This window comes from Dryobates pubescens, chromosome 13 (assembly GCF_014839835.1).
Source record: "Dryobates pubescens isolate bDryPub1 chromosome 13, bDryPub1.pri, whole genome shotgun sequence".
NCBI classification, from domain to species: domain Eukaryota; kingdom Metazoa; phylum Chordata; class Aves; order Piciformes; family Picidae; genus Dryobates; species Dryobates pubescens.
Genome location: NC_071624.1, coordinates 7,271,977 through 7,296,588, shown reverse-complemented (window position 1 = coordinate 7,296,588; position 24,612 = coordinate 7,271,977). Strand labels below are relative to the sequence as shown.

The 24,612-nt window shown below is 37.0% G+C and overlaps 1 protein-coding gene across 6 annotated transcripts; it reads right to left on the bottom strand.

The window, feature by feature from the left end:
- Positions 1-161: 161 nt before the first annotated feature.
- ZBTB38 (zinc finger and BTB domain containing 38) lies at positions 162-24,004 on the bottom strand. Of its 6 annotated transcripts, XM_054166232.1 has the most exons (5): positions 23,990-24,004; positions 23,225-23,290; positions 22,318-22,538; positions 17,981-18,087; positions 162-4,139 (listed from the first exon to the last, which is right to left on the bottom strand). In XM_054166232.1, exon 5 carries the CDS (start codon positions 4,137-4,139, stop codon positions 561-563), a length of 3,579 nt encoding a protein of 1,192 aa, XP_054022207.1. In that variant the 5' UTR covers positions 17,981-18,087; positions 22,318-22,538; positions 23,225-23,290; positions 23,990-24,004; the 3' UTR covers positions 162-560. The 6 variants fall into 6 exon arrangements, with proteins under 6 accessions (XP_054022207.1, XP_054022208.1, XP_054022210.1 ...); XM_054166233.1 differs by lacking the exons at positions 23,225-23,290; positions 23,990-24,004 and adding an exon at positions 23,074-23,090; XM_054166235.1 differs by lacking the exons at positions 17,981-18,087; positions 23,990-24,004 and having other exon boundaries at positions 23,225-23,580.
- Between the last annotated feature and the right edge of the window lie 608 nt (positions 24,005-24,612).

Genomic DNA, 24,612 nt, shown 5'->3' with positions numbered 1-24,612 from the left:
GAAAGGAAAAGGGGTTTAAACTCCTGAATGTTTTCTAAATGCTGAGTTACAGAAAAGCACACCAGAACTCAACTGTACTTCAGCGTACTCAAGTGCATGAAACATTTCCCACCTTCACTTTAGAATACACTAAATGACACTTTTCTATAAACACATTAAGAAATTGCAATATATGCATTCTGCAGCAAAAATTCTGCAGAGTAGACCGTGAATCTATGTATTTATTTTGCCTAGACCAATTCTGACTCCTAAAACAGCACTGTAAGATAGTTCAGAGACTAGTTTCCTGTAAGACTAAGCAGAAAGGTTTTGGTTGTTTGTTTATTTCTCTGTGTTAGAATTCTGTTGTGGCAAAAGTATTGTGGGTCTTTCACGCTAAGTTTGTTTTATTGCAAATAGCAGTTTTTCTTTTCTGTGGTATTTTCCTTCCTTTGCATAGAGGGGTATGTTTGGATGAAGAAATTTGGTCATAGTAAATGATACCAACTGGAGTGGAGATGTTTCTGTATTTTCTCCAATACATAGTTTTGGATTTTTATTCTCTTCTGTACAATTGCCACTCAGAGTATAACTTCTGGAGTTACAGTTTGTGTATTTTTTACTTCACTTCCTTCTGAGCCAAGGACATGTGGGTTTTCCAAAAGTTTAGTGCTTTCATTGCAAAACTGTTCTTTTCTATCCTGTGCACCTGTACTTTTGAATAGATGTTTCTTCTGGTGCATTCCCAGAGCAGCTGCTGTCTTGCAAATTTTCTGACAGTGAAAGCAAGCAAAACCTTTTCCATTAAGCTTACGTACATGCCTTTGCTCATGGTTCCTTTTGGTAGAAAGATACAAAAAGCTCTTAAAGCAGAACTGACAGTGGTAACGTTTTTCTCCAGTATGAATTCTCTCATGTATTTTGAGTGTTTCATTTAAAGTGAATGCCTTATTGCAGTATTGGCAGACAAAGTCTTTGACACCCAGATGAATACGTTCGTGTTTCTGTAGATATCCAGGAACTGAGAAACATTTACCACAGGTTTTGCAAGCGTAGGGCTTTTCCCCAGTGTGACACCTCATATGCATTCTTAAAGTGGATGGACTTTGAAATTGTTTTTGGCATAATTCACAAATGTAAGGCTTTGAAGTCGCTACATGCCAGTGTACATGATCTTGAATTTTTTCAGTGGAAGACTGATCTCTTTCACAAAGCTCACAATGGAGATTAGGCATTTCTGTGTTCTCTTCTTGACTAATAACTTTTTCCTCAGGAGCATTCCTCAGTGCATACTCTCGATTGCATGTGTTGTGGTTTTCCACAATGGTATTCTTGCTTCCATGCTTTTCCCTCCATTTGGTCTTTTTAATTTTTCTTAGCTGTTTAGATTTCTTTTTTGGTTTGTAATTATAATAGGGTCTCCAGGGTTTATCACTGGAGTCTTGGTCGCTTACGTCATCACACATTTCTGTCAGCTCCAGGCATTCTGAGCTATACAGCCTAGATGGGCTTCTTTCTTTTCTCTCTGTTTCCGATTCCTCAACTAGATTGTCCTGTTTGGACTCACATTTGTTTTTTCGTCCTCTTTTACAAAACAGCTTAGAACCTAATATATGTCTTTTTACAATAGCCTCATTACCAATTTTTACTGTAATTTGACAAAGAGGTGCAACATTACTGTCAGCAGATGTTCCCGGTAAGGCAGGCTTTGCAATGTATGTTTCAGTTTTACTTGATTCTTGGACAGTATTTGTTGTTTTGCTAGATGAACCTCCAGATCCTGGGACATGCTGTGTATCCTCAGTTGCTTCTGCTCTGCTCTGCAGCAGTGTCTTCTTTTTCTCCTTATTAGATTTTGATTTTGTAATGCACTTCCCGTGATTATCTGACTCATACTTACAATCATCAGTTGCAGACTGACTAGGTGGATTATTTGAAGATTCTGTCTTACTGTTTTCTACAGAAGTGACTGTTTTACTGTGCATGATTACCGATGAAACTCTGCTACTGTGCATTATTACAGAGGGTGCAGAACTGCTGTAACTGATGACAGAGGTTGAATTTTCATTCATGTTAGTTGGAGATACAACAGAGGAATCACAATCCTGAGAACGAGAGTCACCTGTGGCAGTGGAAACTCTTTTCTCAACAGTACAAAAGTCCCTTTGCAGGTCAGAATTTAAGATACCTGCTCCCCAAGAGGTCATATTCTGAGTATTCACAGCAGATGCTGTATTATTACATGAAGATGTATCCAAGGCAAGAGGTCTGTTGTTTGGTATGATATTACTTTGAAAATTCAGTGGCGGTAGCTCAGAGTTAAGAGAAGTTGGAATGAAACAGTTAGTAGAAGCAGTTTCATTAACCTGGGTACTTGCTTGAACATTTTCATATGAAGAATTTTGGTAGGACTTATAGGGCAGTCGTCTGCATTTCATGGGCAAAAGTCGATAAAGCTTGTATGGGTACACACTTGGTTTTAAGCCTCCATTGGCTGTCTTCTTATTTACTGAGAGGCGATGGTCAATTGCATGGAAAGACTTCTGATGGTTTTTCAGTATATAATAAGTCATAAAAGTCTCCAGACAGAAAATGCACTGATACCGTCTCTCCCCAGTGTGCCAGATCTCGTGTCTAGTGCGATACTCAGCTAATGCAAATACTTTATTGCAGTAGTGACAAGGATATGTTCTTCTCCAGGAATGCACGTTTGCGTGCCTTCGAAGGCTAGACAATGTTACATAACTACGCTTGCAAACAATGCAAGTATATAATATCTGCCCATCCACAACTTTAATCAAATGATCTGTTTCTGGTAAAGTGCAGTTTGCATTAGAATAATCAGTCATATTGTTTTCAGACAGCAGAGGCTCTGCATTTGCATATGAACTTCCACTCTTTCTGTCTGTAGCAGTATAGTTACCTGCAAAGTTTTGTTCCTTTCCATTCTGAACTGATAAGCCACTTGATCTTGTGCAGACTTGTTCATGACTTTCCAATACATTTAGATTTGCAAATTGTTTGCTGCAGTATTTGCATATGAAAGTTTCCTGATGCTCTGAATGGAGCTGAAGATGAGTGTTCAGTAATGCCCTGTCACTGAATGATTTTGCACAACAGGTGCAATTGTAAACAGGTGGAACTACAGTTGCTGTGGATCCAGAGACACTAGCAGGATTGTTTTCTTCTTCTCTGGATAAATGGAAATCTCCTGCTTTGTTCTGAGGTTTTGGAAAGGAAGTAATTGGCTGATCAGTGACTGCTTCATGCTGGGCTTCTGTAGTGGTTACTGTAGAGGCTGGCGCTTTTGCTATAGCCAAACCAGTACCCTGGGCTTTAAGGACTGTCTTAGGAGTACTACATGATTGTTTTTGTGGCTGAACGAGTGGTGTGGCTTGGACATCTTCATAGTGGTCTTCACCCGTCCTGTATGAAGGGCTGCTGGACTGTTCAATAAAAGGTGTTCCTTGACAAGTATCTCCTCCAGAAGAAACTGCATAGGAGTGTTCAGCCAGTGTACTGGCTGGCTCAGCATCTTTGCAAATGTCACTTCTGTTGAGGCTTATGTTGTGGTCTTGTATTGTCTCAGATACCTTTTTAAAGTTTGCCCTCAAATCAAGTGGAGAAAACAAACTGTTTTCTGTTTCAAAAATTGAGAATGCGTTTGTAATTCGTGGTCCATTTGCCACAGCAGAGTCTTCATGTCTCTTTTCATGTTTTTCCTCTTTGACGGTCCCTTTTTCATTAATGCAATATGCATAGGGGCAAGGAGAACTTGAAAAATTAACATCTGTAAGATCTTCTAAAAATGATATTCCCAGTTTTTTCCCTGCAGCTGCAAGGTCTGTTACTGTCTCTTGCCTCTTAACAACTACTGTGGAACTATAGATGTAATTCAGTATTTCTGTAAACACTTCAGCTTTGAGATCATCTAATTCCAGTACATGACCTGAAATACAGATAGTACGACTCCAAAAAATGTTTTTAAAGTAAAGGCTTGAAGCTGCCAGCACATTACTATGGGCTTTAAATTTGGTATCTTCCACAATTATGGTGACATCACATAAAATGCCCCGAATGCGCTGTTCATTTAAAATAGAAAGTACAGTGTCACTGTGGAAGTCATCCTTGAGATCCTTTGAATGGGACATGACTGTCATCTACAAGAAAAAGTAAGAAAAAAAAAAGTAAGTCTATTTAGAAGGCATTTTTCATCCATTTAAGTACAGATAAAATTTATAGTAGTTTTTTATTAACTTATACATGTTAAGAATGAATAAAATTTTGTTGTAGTATTTCAGGTTGAAGTCATCTTAGGTGCATTCATGCCAACAGTACTGAAGGTAGTCTATGTACAGATCAAAAGTGCATCAATACCAGTAGCTCCTCAGTAGGAGGCAGAGGATCTTCTCTGTCCCTACATGGGTCTGTTTCCTGCTGTATACCTTTCACTGGGGACCACAGCTGCCAACTTTCTGTTGTGCCAGTGGGTGTGTCTGCTCAGGTTCACACTGAATACCTCACTAAATCCTTGAGGTAATGCCCCTGGCATGCAGCTGAAGTATTTGGTAGACATTCTGGGGAAGGCCAAATGGCTGTAGTTCTGTGGATACTAAGGACAGTTTTCAGAAGCTGTTTGTCAGACAATGACTACAACACAACTGTATCTGATCCCCTTATTAGGCTGACATTTAAAATAGGAGTCGGAGATCCCATGCAATAAAGTTCTAGTTACAAGTCTTTATAAACAAATGAATTTACAAGCCACACAATTTTGTACACAATAGCAGAGTAGGTGTAACACCGTTTGCAGAAACAGCATTGTTTTCAAATACTGATTACATTTTATTAAGTAGTTTACACTTAACTTTGAAAATGACTGAGAATTTATAAGTAACTGAATAAGTTCAGTGAGAAACATAAGTAGAGAATAACAGGACATTTTTTCTTCAGTTACAGTTTATAGTGTTCCCACAAGAATAACTAAACAGTATGTTAATTTCAGACAAATAAAATTTAATTACAATAGAAAATGCTGTTAAATAACAGAAAATTCACAATAACGAGGTTTAAAGATGACAAAAAATACTTAGTCAGGCTGTTACTGTATTAATATATTGGCTTATATAAATTAAATGGGGGCTTTATGGTTTATATGAATTTAAAAATAGACTGAAAAACACAATTAATTTGACAGTACATATCTGGAGAAAATCTCTGAGTTAACTGGATGATTTTTTTTTTTGTTTTGTTCAAATAATAATGAGGCTTGTTCTTTTTCTGCTGTATCTGAGTAGTTTCCAACTAGTAATGCCCATTTCCAGCTTCAAGTCATGAAGAAATAGTTGTTCTTCTGGCACTTACCTATCATGACAGTAAAAAAATCTTCACATTTATTAACTACCATTTTCTTTCAACTTGTGAAAATAGATTGAGCCTTAAAGAAAATGACCAACTACAGATACTTTGATAGGTTAAAACAGTACACGCTATAATGTTCTAAGAAGTTACGAATAACTTACCTTTACCCTCAAATAGTTCACATTAGAAATACCAATATATTTGTTAGGATAGGTTTGAACCAAATGCTGCAAGAAAGGTTTGACCCATATTCACTAAACAAAGAGTTCTCACTGAAGCTATTCAGAAGTAATCCTTTCTTGAAAATAGGTCTTGATCACAAAGTAACATGGGACATGCACCCTTGCATCTAGTTACACTTTTGACACTATCACAAATCCATCAACTACTTCGCTGCAAATCAAATTATACCAACATAAAAGACAATCTTACTGTGCAGATAAACACAATGTACTATGAAAAAGATTGTAATTTGGGATGTTGTGGATAAAGCTTGGAAGTAAAATTTCTACCCTCCATCATGGCCACTGTTTCTATCAGGACAGTGTTGTCTATGAAAACAGCCAAAATTTCCAACATAGTTTAATGGCTGAGAATTTTCATTGCCCAGAATTCAGAAAAATCAAAAAAAATTCACAAAAAATGCCTTTGATGCTTGTATACATCACAGGCGTAACAAAATCAATTCATGAGTATAGCTATGACAGAAAAGTAGATGTATATTACTTTTATTATCTGGTCACTCATAGCAGCTGTAAATCTAGATGCATTTGGTTTGTGCCTTTAATTCTTAAAATCACAGTTTATCATGTTTGTGTTTATTACACTTATTTGGCTTAAAATAGGAGATGTTTATTAATTTGGAATGATAATCTGAAGTGCACAGTAGTTAGATGTGGCTATGTGCTTTGGTTCAGTATCTGAAAACCCATACTGAGTCTTCTACAGAAAGAATACTGACAAGAAAACTTAGTTCTTAAAGCAAGCAGCCACTCTTCCATAATTCTTTCTTCTCATTGACAATGTCATCAGATTACATCTGACTTGCTCATGTGATGTGGTATTAGAAACCAACTCTCAAGACATCAAAACCATTTCACAACAGGAGCTATTGATAGAGTTATTTCCTGAGTAGAGGAAATAAATTATGTCAACTCTACCTCCCAGTAAACTGCCCCTTAGGAATTTGCCTGTGTTTTCTCTGTTTCTTTCCTGGAGACAGCTGGGTTTAGTTCAAAGACATCATCTGACATACTGCATACTTCTATACTAAGAGGCATTTACAACCAAGGCCTACAAACCCCAGTGGTTTTAGTAGCAGTATTATTATTCAGCTAGTTATTTCAAAATTCATCCTCCTAAGGAGACAAGTATCTATTTTAGATTTCTACTTGCATGTACACAGATTTTTTGCAGTTCTGGATGTTTTGATACGCTCAGTAAACCACCAAACTAGATTCCTTGTGTAGAGATAGTTGAAACTATCATTTGCTATTTGGACATCTAAATTTTTGCTGTGTGCTAAACCATCTGTTATGTATCTCACTGGAAAGATACTGAAAAATTCCAGAGCAAATCGATTTTCAGAGCCAACATTTTGACTTCTGTCTCAGACTATACATTTCCCAAATAGTCCATTTATTCATGTGTGTAATGATTCTCTGCTGCCTTTTATTTTACCTGTCTTGCTTCTTGCATTTGTGAACAATGTATCTGAAACACTATAAAATCAGAATGCTCTTCCTAGCACACAATAAATGGAATATTTTAGGAATTCTTCACATTCCATTTGCAGTTCACTTTGCAAAAGGAAAACGTGTTCAGTTTCCCAGAGAGCTCTATGGAGACAAAGATGCAGAAAGATCAAACTTTTCAGATGTATTATGAGCAGTAGCATTATTTATATTATATTACTGGTTTAAAATATTTCTTATTAAAATACTTACAAGTTACTATTCTTCTGTATGTTTTTTTATTATTATAGACTTACAGAAAAAATTCTAATGTTATTCATAGATTGCCCATTTGACAAAGCTCTTCAGCCTGCTATGCCATCCTTTTTTGACACAAGCATGTGTGTTGTTTTGATACTTTATACTCTCAATGCAGACATAAAAATTTCTTAGGAATCTGAACAGTACTTTTGTAGTATAACTTCATCTTTGGTGCACCTATAGACAACTTTAGCTTCTAAACAGCAGATTTTTTTGATTGCAAATTACCTTACTATTTGCAGATTTTCTGTGAAAACAGTAACAGACCTAACCTGTCATTAAAAGTTGTTGAATCACTTTGGGAGAAAAAGATTTACATATTCATCCGAAATGTAAATGTAGAATAGAATAGAATAGAATAGAATAGAATAGAATAGAATAGACCAGGTTGGAAGAGACCTTCGAGATCATCGTGTCCAACCTATATGTAATGCTTAGTGTCCAGCCTATATGTAATGCTTAGTGGGCTGATTCAAGTATAATGCTATCTTTTCTGACATCAACAGAATAACACTTCAGGACAACAGCTGTAAATGAAAACAAGTAGTATTAAAAGTTAACAGAAAGACCAGAGGGTTGATGCATCCAAACACAAATCTGACTACTTAAGCCTCACAGATGACACTGCTAATTATAAACATTGGAGCATGCAGCTCTACATGTACACTGAAGAGGGAAAAACCCTACTCCTAATTTCTACATTAGTATTATTTGCACATAAACTACAAGATCACAAGTTTTACTGGCTGATGAATGCCAAATATAACAAATATAGTATTTTTTTTACTACCAAAGAGAACTGCTGCAATACAACAATATAGTTTTTAATTTTTGATAAACTTTTGAAATCCACTGCCAGGTAATGGCAGTGTAATGTGTATGTATGAGAACAGATTCTTTTGTTACAATTCAGTCACCTAAATTTGAAAGACAAGCTAATGGCATCAGCAAAAAAACACCATTCAAGCCAGCTGCTACTACCTAGGCAAAATAAACCCCAGAAAGATATATGAAGTAACAATTCTCCCTCTCTTTTCCTTTTGCACACATTTCTACTGGGATTTTAAAGATGAGAGTATTTTCTGTTGCTTATCAACATGACACTATGGAAAGAGATGTTTACTCTGTACTTTCCTTATGTTCAGATTAATTTCACTTTATTAACATATAGTCAAGGCTGTCTCTTGTTTCCAGCCTGTTTCCCTAACTGAGAAGTAACATTCATCTACAAGAGCAGAAATACAGCAGAAATACAAACACACAAAAACAAGTACACCTCCACCACCCTCTATCTTATCCTAGCTCTGCTATCCTGATCCTTGCCCACCTGGAAACCTATTGTCCAATCATCACTTTATGATGATAGCTCAGTTTTATATGGAATCACTGCAGAAGTCCCATCTGGGCAGTATGACTACTCAGTATGCCTATGAGTATGCCCCAACCAGGGTCCCTTCAGTCTCCTTACAACCTCAGGTTGGCAGAAAAATTTTAATGGTAGTTTGAATTTAATTGTAATAGTAACTTTAATTTGTTTATAATTTTTCACAGTAGTTTTAGTTTAAATGTTTAATAGTTTGCAGTATGTGAATTTACATATCTACATAGTATTTCTACATTTATATGTTTTCTCTTTTAGACTCTCACTGCTTACCTCCTTCCTTATTAATACAGAATAGTTACTGTTAATGGCCTCAAAAGTACAGAACTTTAAATAATTTTTTTTCATCCTTGCACTTGCTTCCTCTAACTTTTAATTCACACAGCTGGGGGTGGTGGCATTTAGCGAAAGAATGTTAAATCTCTGAAGCCAACAGATGAACCATTCTTTCAGAGCCGTAATTACTCCCTACTAATATTATCTCCAACTCATTCTCTCACTGCCTACTTTACACCTTTTATGACTGTTTCTCAGCATATGGAAACCAGCCTTTAAAACCTTATCAGTGCTCAGAGTGGGTTTGTGCTTTTAAATCGTGTTTCTCAGTTTGAAAACCAAGGTGAGTCCTTTCTTTATAACTGAATACAGACTAGCAGGGGCTAGGAAGGGACCTCTGGAGATCATCTTTTTCAATCCTCCCTGCTAAAGCAAAGGTCACCCAGCAAACTGCTCAGGAATACAATGTCCAAGCAGGTATTGAAAGTCTCCAGAGAAGGAGACTCCACAAACTCTTTGGGCAGCCTGCTCCAGTGCCCTGGCACTCTCAAAGAAATTTTTTCTTATGTTTAAGTGAAACCTTCCATGTTCTAGTCTGCACCCCTTGCCCCATGTCCTATCACTGGGCACCACTGAAAAGAGCCCAGCTCCATCCTCTTGACCTCTCCACCCTTTAGATATATATATCTATATATCCCCTCTCAGTCTTCTGCAGGTTGAAGAGCTTGTCAAAGATCTGCTCCAGTCCCCTCATCATCCTCAAGGGCCTCTATTGGACTCTCTCCAGTAGTTCCCCGTCTCTCCTGAACTGGCTTTGCAATTATTTAAAAAGAAACGGGGGAGGGGGGAAATAGGTTTCCCGCTGCATATCCAGTTCTTCCTGATACCTAAAGGTTTCATCCTTTCGTCCACGGCCCTTTCAGACCCTGAGGGGCTAAGGCCGACGGCGCGGCCCGCACAGGCTCCCCCGCACAGCTGGCCCACAGGGTGGAGCTGGACGCGCAGAGTACAGGCCCCGTCCCCTTTCCTTGCTTAAGAGACTAAATCCATCCTTTCACCACTACTTTAAAAAGCAACTGCTACTACACAGTTCAAATGAATTGTCTCTTAATTCTGCGCGAATTACACAAAATATAAAGCACGTTAATGTCAATATATTTGTCTGCCTTAAAACGGAGCCTCTTGAGACATCAAACATTTGGCAATCTGTCAGCTGCAGATAACTTGAAGACACTTCCGGTTTATGGGCAATAACTGTCGTCTGGGTTCGGTTCGATCTCTAGCCGAGGAAGCAGAGCACATTAACCTGCAACATGATTTTTCCTAGCAGCAAAAGAAACGCTTACGCAATTTTATGCTCGAATGTCTTATAACTCACTGTTTCTGAGCTACCTGGCGGTTAAACCCATGGCTTTGGGGCTGTCTCTGGCAGGGCGGGAGGCGAGAGCCGCGGCGAAGCCTTACGGTGCGCGGGGCGCTCGGGCGCGGGGTGACGTGACAGGTGCTGTCTTCCGGGCGGCGCAGGGCCCGGGCCGACGGGCAGGAAGGCGCCGCCGCCATTTTGCGCTCCTAATCCCTGGTGAGCGGATTAGGCTGTGGTTTGTGGAGTGCAGGCGGGCTCCAGCGCACGGGCGCTTGCCCTCTTGCTCTGCTAACTGCTACCGTATTTTTAGTGTATTTGTTTTGCAGCAAATGCTTTGTGCTTAATAAACACGTTCAGATGGGCTATTTAGCGGATCAGACAAGGTTGTTTATATGCAAATTCAGAGAAAATGAGGAAATCCCATCTTCCCCATGTCCAACCCCCTGCTCCAGAGGGATCACTGCAGTTTTGTCCACATCTTTAGAATGCCTCTTAAACCTAACAAAGGATTCTGATTGCCTTGCTCTCTTTCAAAACCTTTCTCATAATAACAAAGAGAAAGCATTTTTGGAGATATATAGTTCTGTGCATAATTTATGCAATTTTCCATGAGAAGGAGAGATTAAATAATACCTTGAAAAAATCAGCAACCAAATTTCTTACAGATGTGAAGCGGAGTCACATTTACCTTATTTGCCTTATGTGATGATTACATTTTAAAAGCATACATAGAAACTCACACAGTATCATGAGGAGGTTAATTTTAAGCAGTAATCTTTATCTCTGATTTTGGTTTCATCCGATTGCTTCCTGCTTCAGGAACCAAGTGCAACCAAACTGTTGGTGCTTCATAAGCACTTAACAAATGCTTACCTAGATAAAGAAGCAATTAGCTTGATTTCATTTAGCCAGATGCTCAAAAATATTTGGTACAGCCTTCCTGTATGTTTGCTTTCTCTACCTCTCACTTTGAATAGTCAGCAAAACCTGCTTTCCTAGTCCTTAGAATCATGAAGCTTAAAGAAAAACAAAAAACCCAAACCCAAAACAAACCAAGTAAAAAAACCCAAAGCTAGTCTTAGAGACAGGTGGAAAACACTGTTAGAAAAATGGACAGTTTGCTTGAAAATAATAATTTTGCCCAAGATTAACCTGATAAGGAGTTGATGAGTGGGCAAATCTTTAAAAATAATTACTGAGTTTAACAGGACAACAGAGTTGATAAAGAGATACCCAATTTAATGAAATTACAAAATTGATTAAGAACTCCCCTTATTATAATTGGCTGGAATGCAGGAAGGGGCAGATGGACCTTGAAGAACGGAAGATTAAACAGGAACCAGGACTTTCTGTGAAATACTTGTTAGATAACCTTTGTATAGATAGGAAGAACTGGGATTTTATGTGAAATATCAACATGCCTCTGTCATTTTAGATAGAGAACTTTTCGCATACAAGCATCTACTGAAACCTCTGCTGGTACACAGGCTTTGGGAAATACCCCCCTGTGTCCAGCACTGTAATAAAAGCATAATATGTGAAAATTACTGAATTTCTCATCCTTCTCTAAATCATAGAATCAGCAAGGTTGGAAAAGACCTCAAAGATCATCACGTCCAACCTGTGTTTATTTTTAACTGACTTTTGTGTATGAGGTTTGACTGCACAGTTACTCAGTTTTCAAATCTTTCAAGCCTATGCATTAGAAGCACTGAGTAGTAGGAACTGATTCACTTTATACCAAAAACCAACCAAACAAAAAATCCAGAAGCATTACTTTTAATCGTATTCACCCGTGGTAGGCCTGGAAGTCAGAATTTTGCTAGACCTCCATCACTATAAATGCAGCTTATTGTCTGAGGAAACTATTTAATACCAACATAAGATATAAAATCTGTTACACGGAGGGGACATCTGTTTTTGCAGCATTCTGTCTTGGAATGCATATGCTTTCCTGGTTGTTTAAAAGAGATGTGAAGAAATTTGTTCTTGTCGGGAAATTGTCATAATTTCGGTGATTGATCTATACATCCCTCTTAAAAGATAATCTTAGAAATACTGAACATCTCTGTGGAGAGCTTAATTGCTGCTTCTGGATTAGTGGAAATTAGTATTTTTTTAAAGTTTATGACCCTCTGCTGTTTCTTTGTTAATGTTTGAGGTGCATATATACATATTAATATATATTAAAGAAGATTTCTGACACAGGTTCCATATTTGTGACAAATGTGTTGCCAGTAACAATACAATAATCTGTATTAAGGTTAACTGTTGTCATCCTTTAAAATAATGAAATGCATTACTGAACAACAATAAGTATAAGCATATTTTTAGGCTACATGAAATCAATTTAAGGAATATTAGGTTATGAATTCCATCTAGGCTTTAATTAAAATATTTTAAATTCTTTTGAAAATAAGATGCATAACCATCATTTGTGTAGCAGATACCCTCAACTTAGAGACCATTTGATACTCTGGCAGTCTTAATATCTGTAGACAATGTAACAGCTTTGGAGAAAACTGACTCAGTTTTTCTTTATTTCCTCTTTGTGTTTATTGTTGTGTTACTTGTTTGATTAGTTTTTATTTGTTTTGTTTGTTCTTAATTGTTAGGGTATTTTCTTAAAGCAACTTCAGCTCATCCATTCAAAAAAACCCCACCTTTTCTGTGACTAGTGCTGTAATTGAAGTTTCCATTTTCTATATAATATATAATTTGAGTTATTTGGAATTCACAGTCCCTCATAAGGCTGTCTTAGCTACACCTGAGAATTTATGTTCTCATTGTAATGTTTCATGTAAAACCAGCTGCTTGCAAAGATAGTGGAGGAACTGGTGCTGAAGTCATACCTATGAGAGTGGAGAATATTGACATCTGTGAGAGGTTGGACAAGATTTACCTGCATCTGCAGTCCTGATTTCAGAGTGTAAGCCACAATGCAAATTATATACTGTAAAAATAGCAATATTGCTAGTATACATGTACCAATTTCCAGTAAACATATAAATGATAGCACATAACATCACACAAATGTTACTTTTAAATATAAGTCTGAGTAGTTTTGCACTGAATTATTTCTTATGTGGCAAAATTGCAAGGTATGGAGAAAATTGTCAGCAAATTTTGACTTCTTTAAAATGTATAAAACAATTCCAAGGTTGCTGAAGTCTGATAATCTCATTTTTCTGACTCATGGCATGTGGAATCCTTTCCTTTAGAGTATTTCAGTCCATCTAGGAAAAAAGGGTTCCAGTGTTCCTCTCTGGACAAGCAGGTTCAGTTTTTAAACATCAGGAAACAACATTATCAACTCATGCAAATTCCTCATGAGTCATAGGATTTTGACCAGGGCTTGACATCTTTCCTTCTCAGTGGCTAGAGCAGGTGAGCCTATCCATGAGAAAAAGACTTGGAGGCAGTGTCTTTATTGCTCTTGCTGATGAGGTCAAAGCGGCCGAGCAGGAAAACACAGCTGCTCTTCACCCCTCAGGCAGACCCAACACTTTTCTAGGAAAGGGGGTGCAAGAAGGACCCAGCAGCTCAAAGTGACTTTACTTCCTTTCTGTTTTTGAGCAAGGCAAGGAGTTCCTTTGTATAACTCTACTCTTCTCAAGAATCAAGTTGAGGGAGAGAAAGGGAGAAGCAGCGCAGTAATGGAGACCTGCAGTAGCTGCCTGCTTCTCCAAATCTGGATGAGAGAGGAATCTGGCAAAACTCCTTTGGCTCTCAAACTGTGTAAGCTATGCATGTGCAGCAGAGAAGGTCTTCCTCCAAGGTGTATCACCTTCTTACAATTTAGGGGTGGATTAATTTGAGTTCCTTCAATGTTAAACAGACTACAAGCAATTTATAAAGGTATAATTATACTTTTGTTCCTCCATCAGTCTAAAAAACAAAACGAGGCAATGACAATAACTGACTTAAATCCAAGTTCTTCTTTGGCTGAAAATATAAAAGCTTATGTTGTACTGCTACTAAGAATCACCTGACTTTACATCTTCATATCTCAGTGTTATTTTCCAGTTAAGTCTTTCATTTTTTAATCTGCTGCTGACAAGTCACTTTTTAGCCTCCTACATTTCTGAGATGTATCACAGTCCTTAGCTAGCGTAGATTTACCAGTTGCAATTATGAAGCTATGTTTACAGCGTGACATCACCAATATCTTTCTGTTGTTTGTTGTCTGATACAGTAATGTGTATATATGTGTATATATATATATTTGAATAGATTTAAACAATATCAAAACATTTAAATTTTATTCATGTTGGCTGTTCATTCTGTTGTCCATTCAGTTATCAGAAAGCTAACTGGAAACAACTAATTTAGCTGGTCTGCTAGATGACTGAACACAAATGTTTTGAAAGCTAGAACCAGTCTTTAAACTTTAGGCCACCACTGATCTCCAGTATCTTTAAACTACTGCAAAATATTTGGGGGTTTGCTCTTACATTGATAAATGTTACCATGTCAAAAACAATGCACCAAGTGCTAGCAGTTGCTCATTGGTTTAGTGTGGCCATTTCTTATGGCAGCTTACTGGACACAGTAGCTTTGTGTGCTCTTGAATAGTCTTACGCTCCATTTTGTGCTGAACTAAGTGTGGTTGAAGCCCTATACATCCTCTTGCATCCTGCTGCATGTTTCCAACTTAAAAGCTGTATCAAGGGCCCTGATCATTAAATGGAGAAGAACTGTACCAAAACCAGATAGCAGCTGGTAGTAAGAAGAAATTTGAGGGCTCCAGCTCTGGTTTGCACTGCATGCTCTGTAACCAACGTGAATTGGGGTGCAACAAATAATAAAAAGAAGACAAAACCTCAGCCAAAAAGTTGATTTGCATCTCCGCAATAGTTTCCTGAACTCTTACTCTCTCATAAGCCTTAATAGTATTGTCACAGACGATGGTATATAACAACATTGTGGTTCAGCATCATGAGAAGGTTCATGGGGCAGTGTTTAAACTATCTGGAATTAATACTAGATTCTGGTACACTGGAGTTATGGAAGTGTTTCTGTTGAGAGTTATGGAAGTGTTTCAAACTAGCGCAGGGTAGATTTAGATAAAATATTAGGAAGAAGTTCTTTACTATTGAGGGTGGTGAGACACTGAAATGGGTTGCCCAGAGTAGCTGTGGATGCCTCATACCTGGAAGTGCTTAAGACCAGGCTGGATGAGGCTTTGAGCAACCTGGTCTTGTGAGAGGTATCCCTGTCCATAGCAAGGGAGTTGTAACTAGATGTTCTTCAAGGTCTCTTCCAACTCAAACCATTCAATGATTCTGTGATTGTCAGGATACTCTTTATTTGCTAAATCATGTTATTATGTATGAAGCCTTCTTCTTATTGCTCACTCCAGAAAATGGTTACTGTTCACATAGACAACAACTCAGATTGCACTAACTGAATTTAAGCTCAAAAATTGCAGATTGCCATTTTTCCTGTTTAAAAAGATGGAATTAGCATTTTAGATTTATTTCTTACAGATCTATCATCTTGGGATAACATAGTTAACCCAAAGGGGTGGACCCATTTTTCATTTTATATATAAATACATACTTTAAGAAGAAACACCATAAATAACTGGTAGTTAAAGCTGCTGAATTCAGTAAAAATATATGTAAGATCAGTTTTGAAAAATCTGAGCTTCTTTTAGTCCATGCCTGTAAAACAAAACAGTACTATACGAACAATTGCACACAGAGTGTGAGTGTTGCCTAAATACTACATCCAAATGTTTCTCATGAAATGCCATTTTGATGACTTCTACATTTATTTTCTACACCTTCACCCCCCCATCTTTATGTATTGTTGACTCTGAGGAGACAGTGTTTCATCATACCTCTTTGCCTGAAGATGTTGGCTAGAATGAGAGTACAACAAGCAACATCATCATGGAGTGGCTTTAGTTTATCATTGTGTAAAATAGTGTAAGCATACTTCTGAGTGATGGTACAAAACTCAAATTTAGAATCCCTGAGCATTCTAAACCTCCCTTTACATCTGTATTTTGTTGCCTTAAAGCAGTGTTATAAATACTGAGAGGCTTGGAGAATTGTTTCAGTTTGGACACCAAGCCTACCATGCCAGTTTTTGCCCTGTTACTCTAATTTCAATTTAAAGCATAATGAAAACAACCAAAAAAATTTACAAGATATTTCCATTGAAAACATGAGATTTGTAAGTTAAAACCTTTGAGTATTAAGAATCCACATTGGGCCATGCCCAGAAATCTTTTTATATGGTGATTTTCAAGATGCATGCGTTATTGCAGGCACATGGTATGTTAATGCATTGGGTTGCTTAATAAGCATTCACTGACACACATCTGCAGCTTTGCTAATGTACCATTTATTCATATGTGGTTGCCAAGGAAACAGGTTATGGCCCAGTATTCTGAAAATTCTGAGCAAATGTTCTGTGATAATTTACTTAAAATAGGCACAACTAAGATTTGGTATCTCATTGCTTCTGTAAATCCAGGTAACCTGAATGTATCTAATTTTGTTTCACTGATTAAATCTCCAGTGCCATTTCATTGTCTCTGAAAATCCATTGCCATTTTCTACACCGTACATCACTGGGTATTAGAAGTAAACTTAAGTATAGTAAATATTTTGAGAGATTCTAGGAATTGAATAGAATTTTGGTTTGATGTTTAGTCTTGGGGTTTTGTTTTGCTTTGCTTTAAATATGTATCCTTATCTTACATTCTGCCTGGTAGCCTTAATTACTTATTTCTAATTAGAGATATCATTATATGACATTAACAATGGTGATGCAACAAACCATTTGTATAGAAATCTGTGCAAATGGTGCCACTGAAATCAATGAAACTTGCTCCCTTTGTATAACTCAGATCATGTGCTATAACACAAGGAACCATGGTAAAAAAAAATGAATTAATCAGGATTTCACCGATTCCTTCATTCAATATGTATATATCTCTAATCTAGAACACAGATACCAGACATACTTATTTTAACCAAGATGATTATTGCGCATTCATAGTGATGAGAAAGGAAACTGCTGATATTTGAAACAGCCATGCAAAGCGTGAAACTCTTGTTTTGAAATGCCCTGATTATTTATCCCAGCACTATACTTGAATTTACAAATTGACGTGATTACAGTCGTGCAGGGGCAGAGATTAGCTTGAACTATGTACAGCTTAACCAAAACAATAATATTAGGGTTCCTCAGCCTTTATTGTATGGCACTGATTTGTAATGCATACTAGTGACTGGGATCCAGGGTTAACATTATGGCAAGCTTGGGAGGTTTGCTCGCCTGCCAATTTGTTTGGTTTATACAGATAACTGGAGGCTGTAACAACCTGTTTCAAAGATCTCTTTTGCCTGATTTTGTTTGTCCAACCTCTATGGCAATAAAAATCCAGCGGGAGATGGAAAAATCGAACAGTATTGATAGGAGAATAGAGCAATGTGGTGCCATAGCAAGAACAACTCTTAAATGATTATAAGAAAATTAGAACTTTGGTAGCAGAAACCCCCCCCAAACATTTAATGAAGTGGTTTTAAAGTGTTAAATATTTCAGCACTATTTGTATGTGAGTTTTAAAGAGATCTCTGCTTGCTATAATTACTCCATAAACTTACTCACCTAAAATCAAGTTCTTCTGTTAGAATCTTTTAAAAGTAGTATCAACAGGTATTTTCAGCAAGAACATCTCGGTAATTTTGTGAACTTTGTGGCTACTGTGTTTCAGCCTGCAAAGGGGGAAAATCCAAATGTAGTTACTAAATTATTAGACAAGTAGCACTTTCCAGATGCATTGTGAATACCGCTTCTGCCTGCATTGCTGTATTATAGTTTAACCTGTATAGTGCAAACTGGACAATAGTGTTTCATAATGTGTTCTAGACAGAAATGTAAGGAAGTGTGCAAGTTTAATTTTTCACTTGGGTCACTGGAAAAACAAGGCTAAATCCAGTCCTTAGCTCTACTTCCCTTTCCCCATTTTAATGTTGTTTTTTAAAATTTATTTTATATTTTGCATATTATACATTATATATTATATAAGGTAATATAAATTATATACTATATCATATACTATTTAGTATATGATTCAATTTATTCCTCACACATTTACCTAATAAGATATGAAATAATGGAGGCTTCACAGCTTCCTCAGTTGTATCTGGTCCTGAGTTTCATGAGGTAAATCAGTGGAAAACAAGTATATTTTAAGATTAGCTTCACAGTTTGCCAGTTAGAAAACAAGTCATGGTACAGGGAGAAGCAATCATCATTACTAGTCAACAGCTTTGACTCCATATAAACTGCTGAAACTAATTACAAGTTATCCTTTATCTTAAAAGCCTCCATGTTTTTTGTTTTTTTTGCAGTATTTCAAAAGGCCCTTTCTTTTTCCCCTTTCTATTCTGCTATCTGTCTGTGTTACTGACATTTCCAGGCAGCTCTTGTTCTATGGAATACAATTCCTGTATCTTTCTGCTTAATTGATTATTCATCGTTGTCAAACATCCCAATTTTATGTTATTATGTATTAAACATCCTAATAAGCCTATTATGTAATAGTGTAAAAATTATTCAGAGCAGGGCTTTGTTTCAAAGACACTAAACAAAATTAAATTGTTCCACAGGGCAACTGCAAAATGTCAGAGCTGATCAGCATTTATATAGCAGCAATTAACAATATATAGATCCGTATTCCATTTACAAATATATAATATATTTTTATGAATAACACTATACAGCTAATATAGAATCCATCACTTTGGCTTTAAAAAGCAAGAAGTTGAGCTTATATTTTTTGTTGGTTTAGGTATATCTTAATTTCAGTAAGTATTCTGCAGCTCACATCTGCCCATGACAAAGGATAGAATGAAAGACAATTACATGAAGCTATTATTATTACTTCAAATACCACGAAAGTTGTATTGACAAAAAGCATGAATGGGAATGTTATGGTGAATGGGAAACTTAAGCATCACATTTGAAGCAATCCAGCAGCAAAAGATCTTACAAAGCTAAAGAACCCAAATTTGATAATACTAGAATTCAAATCTAATATTATACATAATAAAGCCCTCTTAGAATGTAGTAACAATCCACATGATAAAATACAGCAGATGCTAGGTGCCCCAGAAGGGTTAATTAATACCGGTTCATTTCTGCCTGAGTCTGTGTAATAGCCTAACAAATATGTGAACACAGTTTCAGAGTGAGAGATCTGCAGTTTCACATCAGAGTTAAGTTTAGAAGCAGAACTAACCTTAATTGGAAAGGTCATTAAGAAGCATGCAGGATAGTGTCTGAGGAAAAAACCTCAAGCATCCCTAACAATAACATGTGCGGGCTCTGCTGGAGGTGTGAAAACCTGCACCTGCTCCTACGTGCCTTGGTTAGCCCCCTCAGCCAGAGAGAATAAAATGGTTAAGCCGATGCAAGATTTCTCATGACACCTCTGGCTGTGCCATTCTGATCCTCTGCATGAGCTGTATGTAACTGCCATTAAAATACATACAGCAACTCACTTAAAATGATCGAACTGGAAACAGCTTGCTAATTAGTAGACTCCTCCTCAGTAAATAAGTTTCTTTAGCTAGAAAACATTAAGAGTTCACAGGCTGCGAATGAGTTTTTCCAGACTCATTTCAGCCTTTGAATTCAGTCATATTAATTAGAAGAGGACTTGGACCTCCTAACAAGAGAGCAAATTTGCAGATGGATTTGAAATAACCCTAGCAAAGCACACTCATGTAATGGAGCTACACAGTTTTTAAAATGCCTCAAGTGGGTACACTTGGAAACAAAGATGTAATAAAACCAGCTTATTGCTAAGTGCCCTGTCTTTTCTAAAGATAAATATCAGCAGCAATAAATAGATTGCTTCTACGTAGCCTTAGCTCAGCAACTTCCTTTAAAAATAACTCCACAAGCAACAAAGAAATGCAGTTCTGATAGCTACATGTAATGGCGTACTCCATATAACATTTCAACCAGGAAAAGATTCAGCAGGAGCAAGCTACTGGAGATAAACCAAATTACCAAAAACCTGCAGACTTGTATCTGCCACTTGAGAGATGCTGTTTATTACATTTTCAGTTCTGCTTCTTCAGGTGGAACAGGGGAATATTGCACTGCCTCAGACTAGTCCCATAATTATGACTCAAATGTTTTTATTATAGTTATTAAGCATTGGCCTATCGAGGCAGGTCACAAGTCATATTCCTGAACGGTTATACTATGCTTATTTGGAATGCACTAAACTGACACATTTAGAAATAAATGAGAATTAGTTTGATATTACTAAGGCTGTGAAGGCTATTACTGATAATTGGCTGTGCTTCTCAGTACCTCCTTTGCATTAATTTTCAGTGCTGGTTCCTCATCCGCACAAAATATACTTAGTCATTTTAAAGTCAAGGACATGAAAGGAAAATGGCTACCCTGCTGCAAAGTGCTCATTGCAGTAGTGAGAATTTCTCAAGTCACACATAAAGGAGATTCACAAGGAGATACACTACGTTATAAGCTCAGAGGAGAAACTTAGTAACATCTGATTCTGTATAAACAGTTACCTGTGGTACAGGTAAGATTTAACTTTACTGCTGCTGTTAAATATGTTAGCTAAAAATGGAAACAACAAAGCAGAATACTTAAATTTTGAAAAATCTATAAGATCTGGAAATTACCGCAGACTACAAGTGAGTTTATTCTGTAAAGGCTTGTTTAAGACCTGGCAGAAATGGTTTTCCACTATGCTTAAATACAGTTTGCTACCTGAACTTCAGAATGGGTCCACTATTTAGAGAAAGGTTTATTAGCATTACAGGGGCTGAATTCATCAAAGGTTTAAACATACTTCTGATTCTCTATATTTCTCAGCTGCTGAATATTTAAATGATACTTCTATTCTTGTCATAATGGAACTATCACTTTGTATATCCACAGTACAAACCTTGACCTATGTGCAAGACTAGGCTAAATTAAAAAAAGAAACCTGCCTACGTTACTGGGAACAACCAATTAAAACCATGAATAAACCAGTTCTGTGTTGTGAACAGCTTTATAAAAATGGCATCATTTAAGAAATTAGAGCCACATGGAAACATAACATGAGATCAGATTCTTATTTAGAACTAAAGAGAAATAACTGCAGAATTTCCATTTGCATTATGGTACTGCTATTAAAGAGAAAAACATCTTTCTACATCTATACTATCGCACCTTTTAAATGGATTTGGTTGCCAAGGAAACTGGTTCTGGCCCAGTATTGATCTGAAACAAATACATTACAGTAGTTGGTGCAAGATATACCATACACATTTTTATTCCTGGTGCTCAGTTTTGGGGTTTTGTGCACAGTGCTGGTTTTATTTCATAACCTGGCTTTGTGTAAAGTAAAACACACTTCAGTGAACTGGTACTCAGTTTAAGCTGACAGGACCATCTATATCAATCTCTCTCTTTAAAGTCCTTCTACCTTAAAATAAAAAGAAATGCTGCAGGTTCCTGTTTGTAGCTAATACTGAAAATACAAACATTCAAGTAGACTTATTTAAGATTTCGCACAAAACCGCTTATGAGAAAATTGAAATATTTTTCATTTTTCTTATCTACTTCAGTTTTTATTTTTGCATTTTAATGGCAAGCTTAGTAATGCTTATAGTCACCCTTAAAATGTAACTGAATCAATAGGGTTTTCAAAAATTCTTTTGTTGCATAAGCGTTGCCACGCCCTCGGTACATATGATTATTTTAACAGGCATGATTGCTCTACTTTCACAAGAGGTTTTTTAAAAGCAGCTTAGAACAATTGTCATGCCAATTACTGAAGCCAACAGTTTAATATTAGCTTGTTTTCTTTAACAGTTTAATACATTTTTAACTGAAAGCTACATTCCAAAGCCCATTTCATGTTCTTGCAGTACTGACCAAGAAATCAGTAAAACATGCAAATCTCAACCTACCTGCTCGTGCCACTTAGTGCAGCGTTAGCATGGCAGTGCACCCAGCCATTTTACGTGAAGCGATGAAGGTAAGTTCTGTTCTCGGTCTTCTTGATAATTTTTTAGAAGCAGTCAAAAATCAGATGGGAAGCAGCTTGAACAGACTGTGGTCAGAACTGAGTTTATCAATAGGGAAGGCAGGAGTGAGGGAGAAAAGTGTCCTCGTCCAAGGTTTTCTGAAACTGCAACAAAAGGTTGGTTGTTTTTTTTTTTCTCCTCCTCAGAGGGTTCAAAGCTTGAAGCTGACCATTGCAAAGGCCACTTGTCACGTTTACTGAAAATCAGCCTATTGATATCGCAGCTGAAAATATAAACTCAACAACCAAAGCCCATTGCACAACGTGAACTGCGTAAGAGTTAAAAATAGATTTGACATGCCTCCTACCTGCATAATAAATATCTAAGTTTCAAGTGCTTTAATTTGATATTCACATTAATTAACAATACAATATACATTATTTAAACTGCAGTAAACACAAGAAGAAAAAGGGTGACACCATCTGGAAGCACAGTTTGCCTTTTTTTTTTTTTTTTTTTTAACAATCCCTTTCCAAGGGCTAATAATGTAGTTTGAACGTGATGACGAGCTAACAGCTCACCACACTGCAAATGCAAAAAGAATTCTGAAGGTGATGCTCAAATATCTAAGCCTGTAAAAAAGTATAAATGAATCTTCACCACTGCATGACATGGCACACAGACCATTTACATACTCACATTTGAGATACTAGGCACAGTATAATGAATTCAATACACAGCATGCACACAGCACAAGCAACGTTAATCCTGCCTGCCATTTTAGGCTCGCAGGAGTAAGATACATACTGCAGCACAGCGCTGGTAAGGGAGGAGGCAAGGGACAGCTCACCTTAAATGCAGTATCTGATTAATGTTGTAAGTGACATTGCGTATCAGCTACACAGTCTTGGTTCAACTGGGTGGGAGGGAACAAAGAAAATTGTCATCAATTGGTGATGCGAGATGAGCTTCAGTCACTAACACTGTTAGCAAACTCCAAATTCTACAGTGATACAGTAGCAGGCATTTCAAACTCTTATCAAAATCTGCCTGTGCAATGGCTGAGTCCGCCTACAGAGGAAAAGAAACCAGTCTTCTTGCTCACTGGAGAAATGCTGGACTGACTACAGCAACACCCTCTTGATGCAAAAAGATTTCACGTCGCACGCATTAAATCCTGGATGCATTTGCTGCGCTTTTCTAATTTTAAAATCTCAGAATTAAAAAAGAAAAAAGAAAAAAAAAAGGTAGCAAAAATAGCACAACTAAAGTTCTAATGCTCATATAAAGAAAACCTTTCTTTTTTTTTCCATTTCCTCTCTTTTACAGTCCATCAAAATGCTGAGCAGTATTGACAAACCGCACGAGCACAGGGTTTGACTGCATGATCAGCTGTCTGTGTCTACGCTACACACTGTTAACCATAAGCAGCGTTAGAGCTAAATATATCTGCAATGCAGAAGCCGTAGGTGCTATGTGGTATACCATTCTGATTCATTATAAAATATTTTTTCTCTCCTCAGATATAGCAAATAAAAGAAAATTCAGTACCAATCCGTCAGGCATGGTAGCTGTCAGCCGTACAGATCGGAAAAGCTATCCTAAGTATACTGACCTAGATAGCACTAAGAAGACTTAAGCAGCGTACAAGCAGACTCGCTGTCACAGCAAGGAAAATGAAACAATGATCGTCTAATCAAACTGAAAGCAACAACTCACTTCCACAGTATGAAATCCAAAATGCTGCGTACTGTGTGTGCACATCTCATGTTATTGGAAGATGCAAAGCTCCTTTGTTTTTTGTGGTTGTGTTTTTTTTTTTCCCCTCAGAGGCTTTTCTTAGCTACGGTTGCACAATGACATTCTGACATCATGAGGTCAATGCAGATATTAAAGTACTATCATCTGCAGGAAAAAAAATATATTGAAATATTAAGCCACAGATGAAAAAAAATACTAAAAAATTACAAATTTCACATCATCTACTTAACATCCTTCTGTTGCCTTCTGAGATTAATGATATGCACATTGTTTAGCTGCATACATTAAACTGGTATCACCCTCTGCAGAGACTGCAAGAGTAATTGTAGGAATTAGATTTTTATGAATGTTTTAAAAGGGTTATCTTCTGTAAACTTCAAAATACAGCAAAACATTTTGCATATGTAATGCAAAATATAAAAATAAGCGTTAAAAACGGCTACTCTGAATTTGTTTGTTAAAATGTCTAATAAGCAA

Excerpts from the sequence above, each read along its gene's own strand:
- ZBTB38 (XM_054166231.1), bottom strand. The coding sequence starts at position 10,551 with ATGGCGGCGGCGCCTTCCTGCCCGTCGGCCCGGGCCCTGCGCCGCCCG. Across the intron at positions 4,140-10,383 it reads GCCATGGGTTTAACCGCCAG|ATGACAGTCATGTCCCATTC; the intron begins GTAGCTCAGAAA and ends TTTTTCTTGTAG.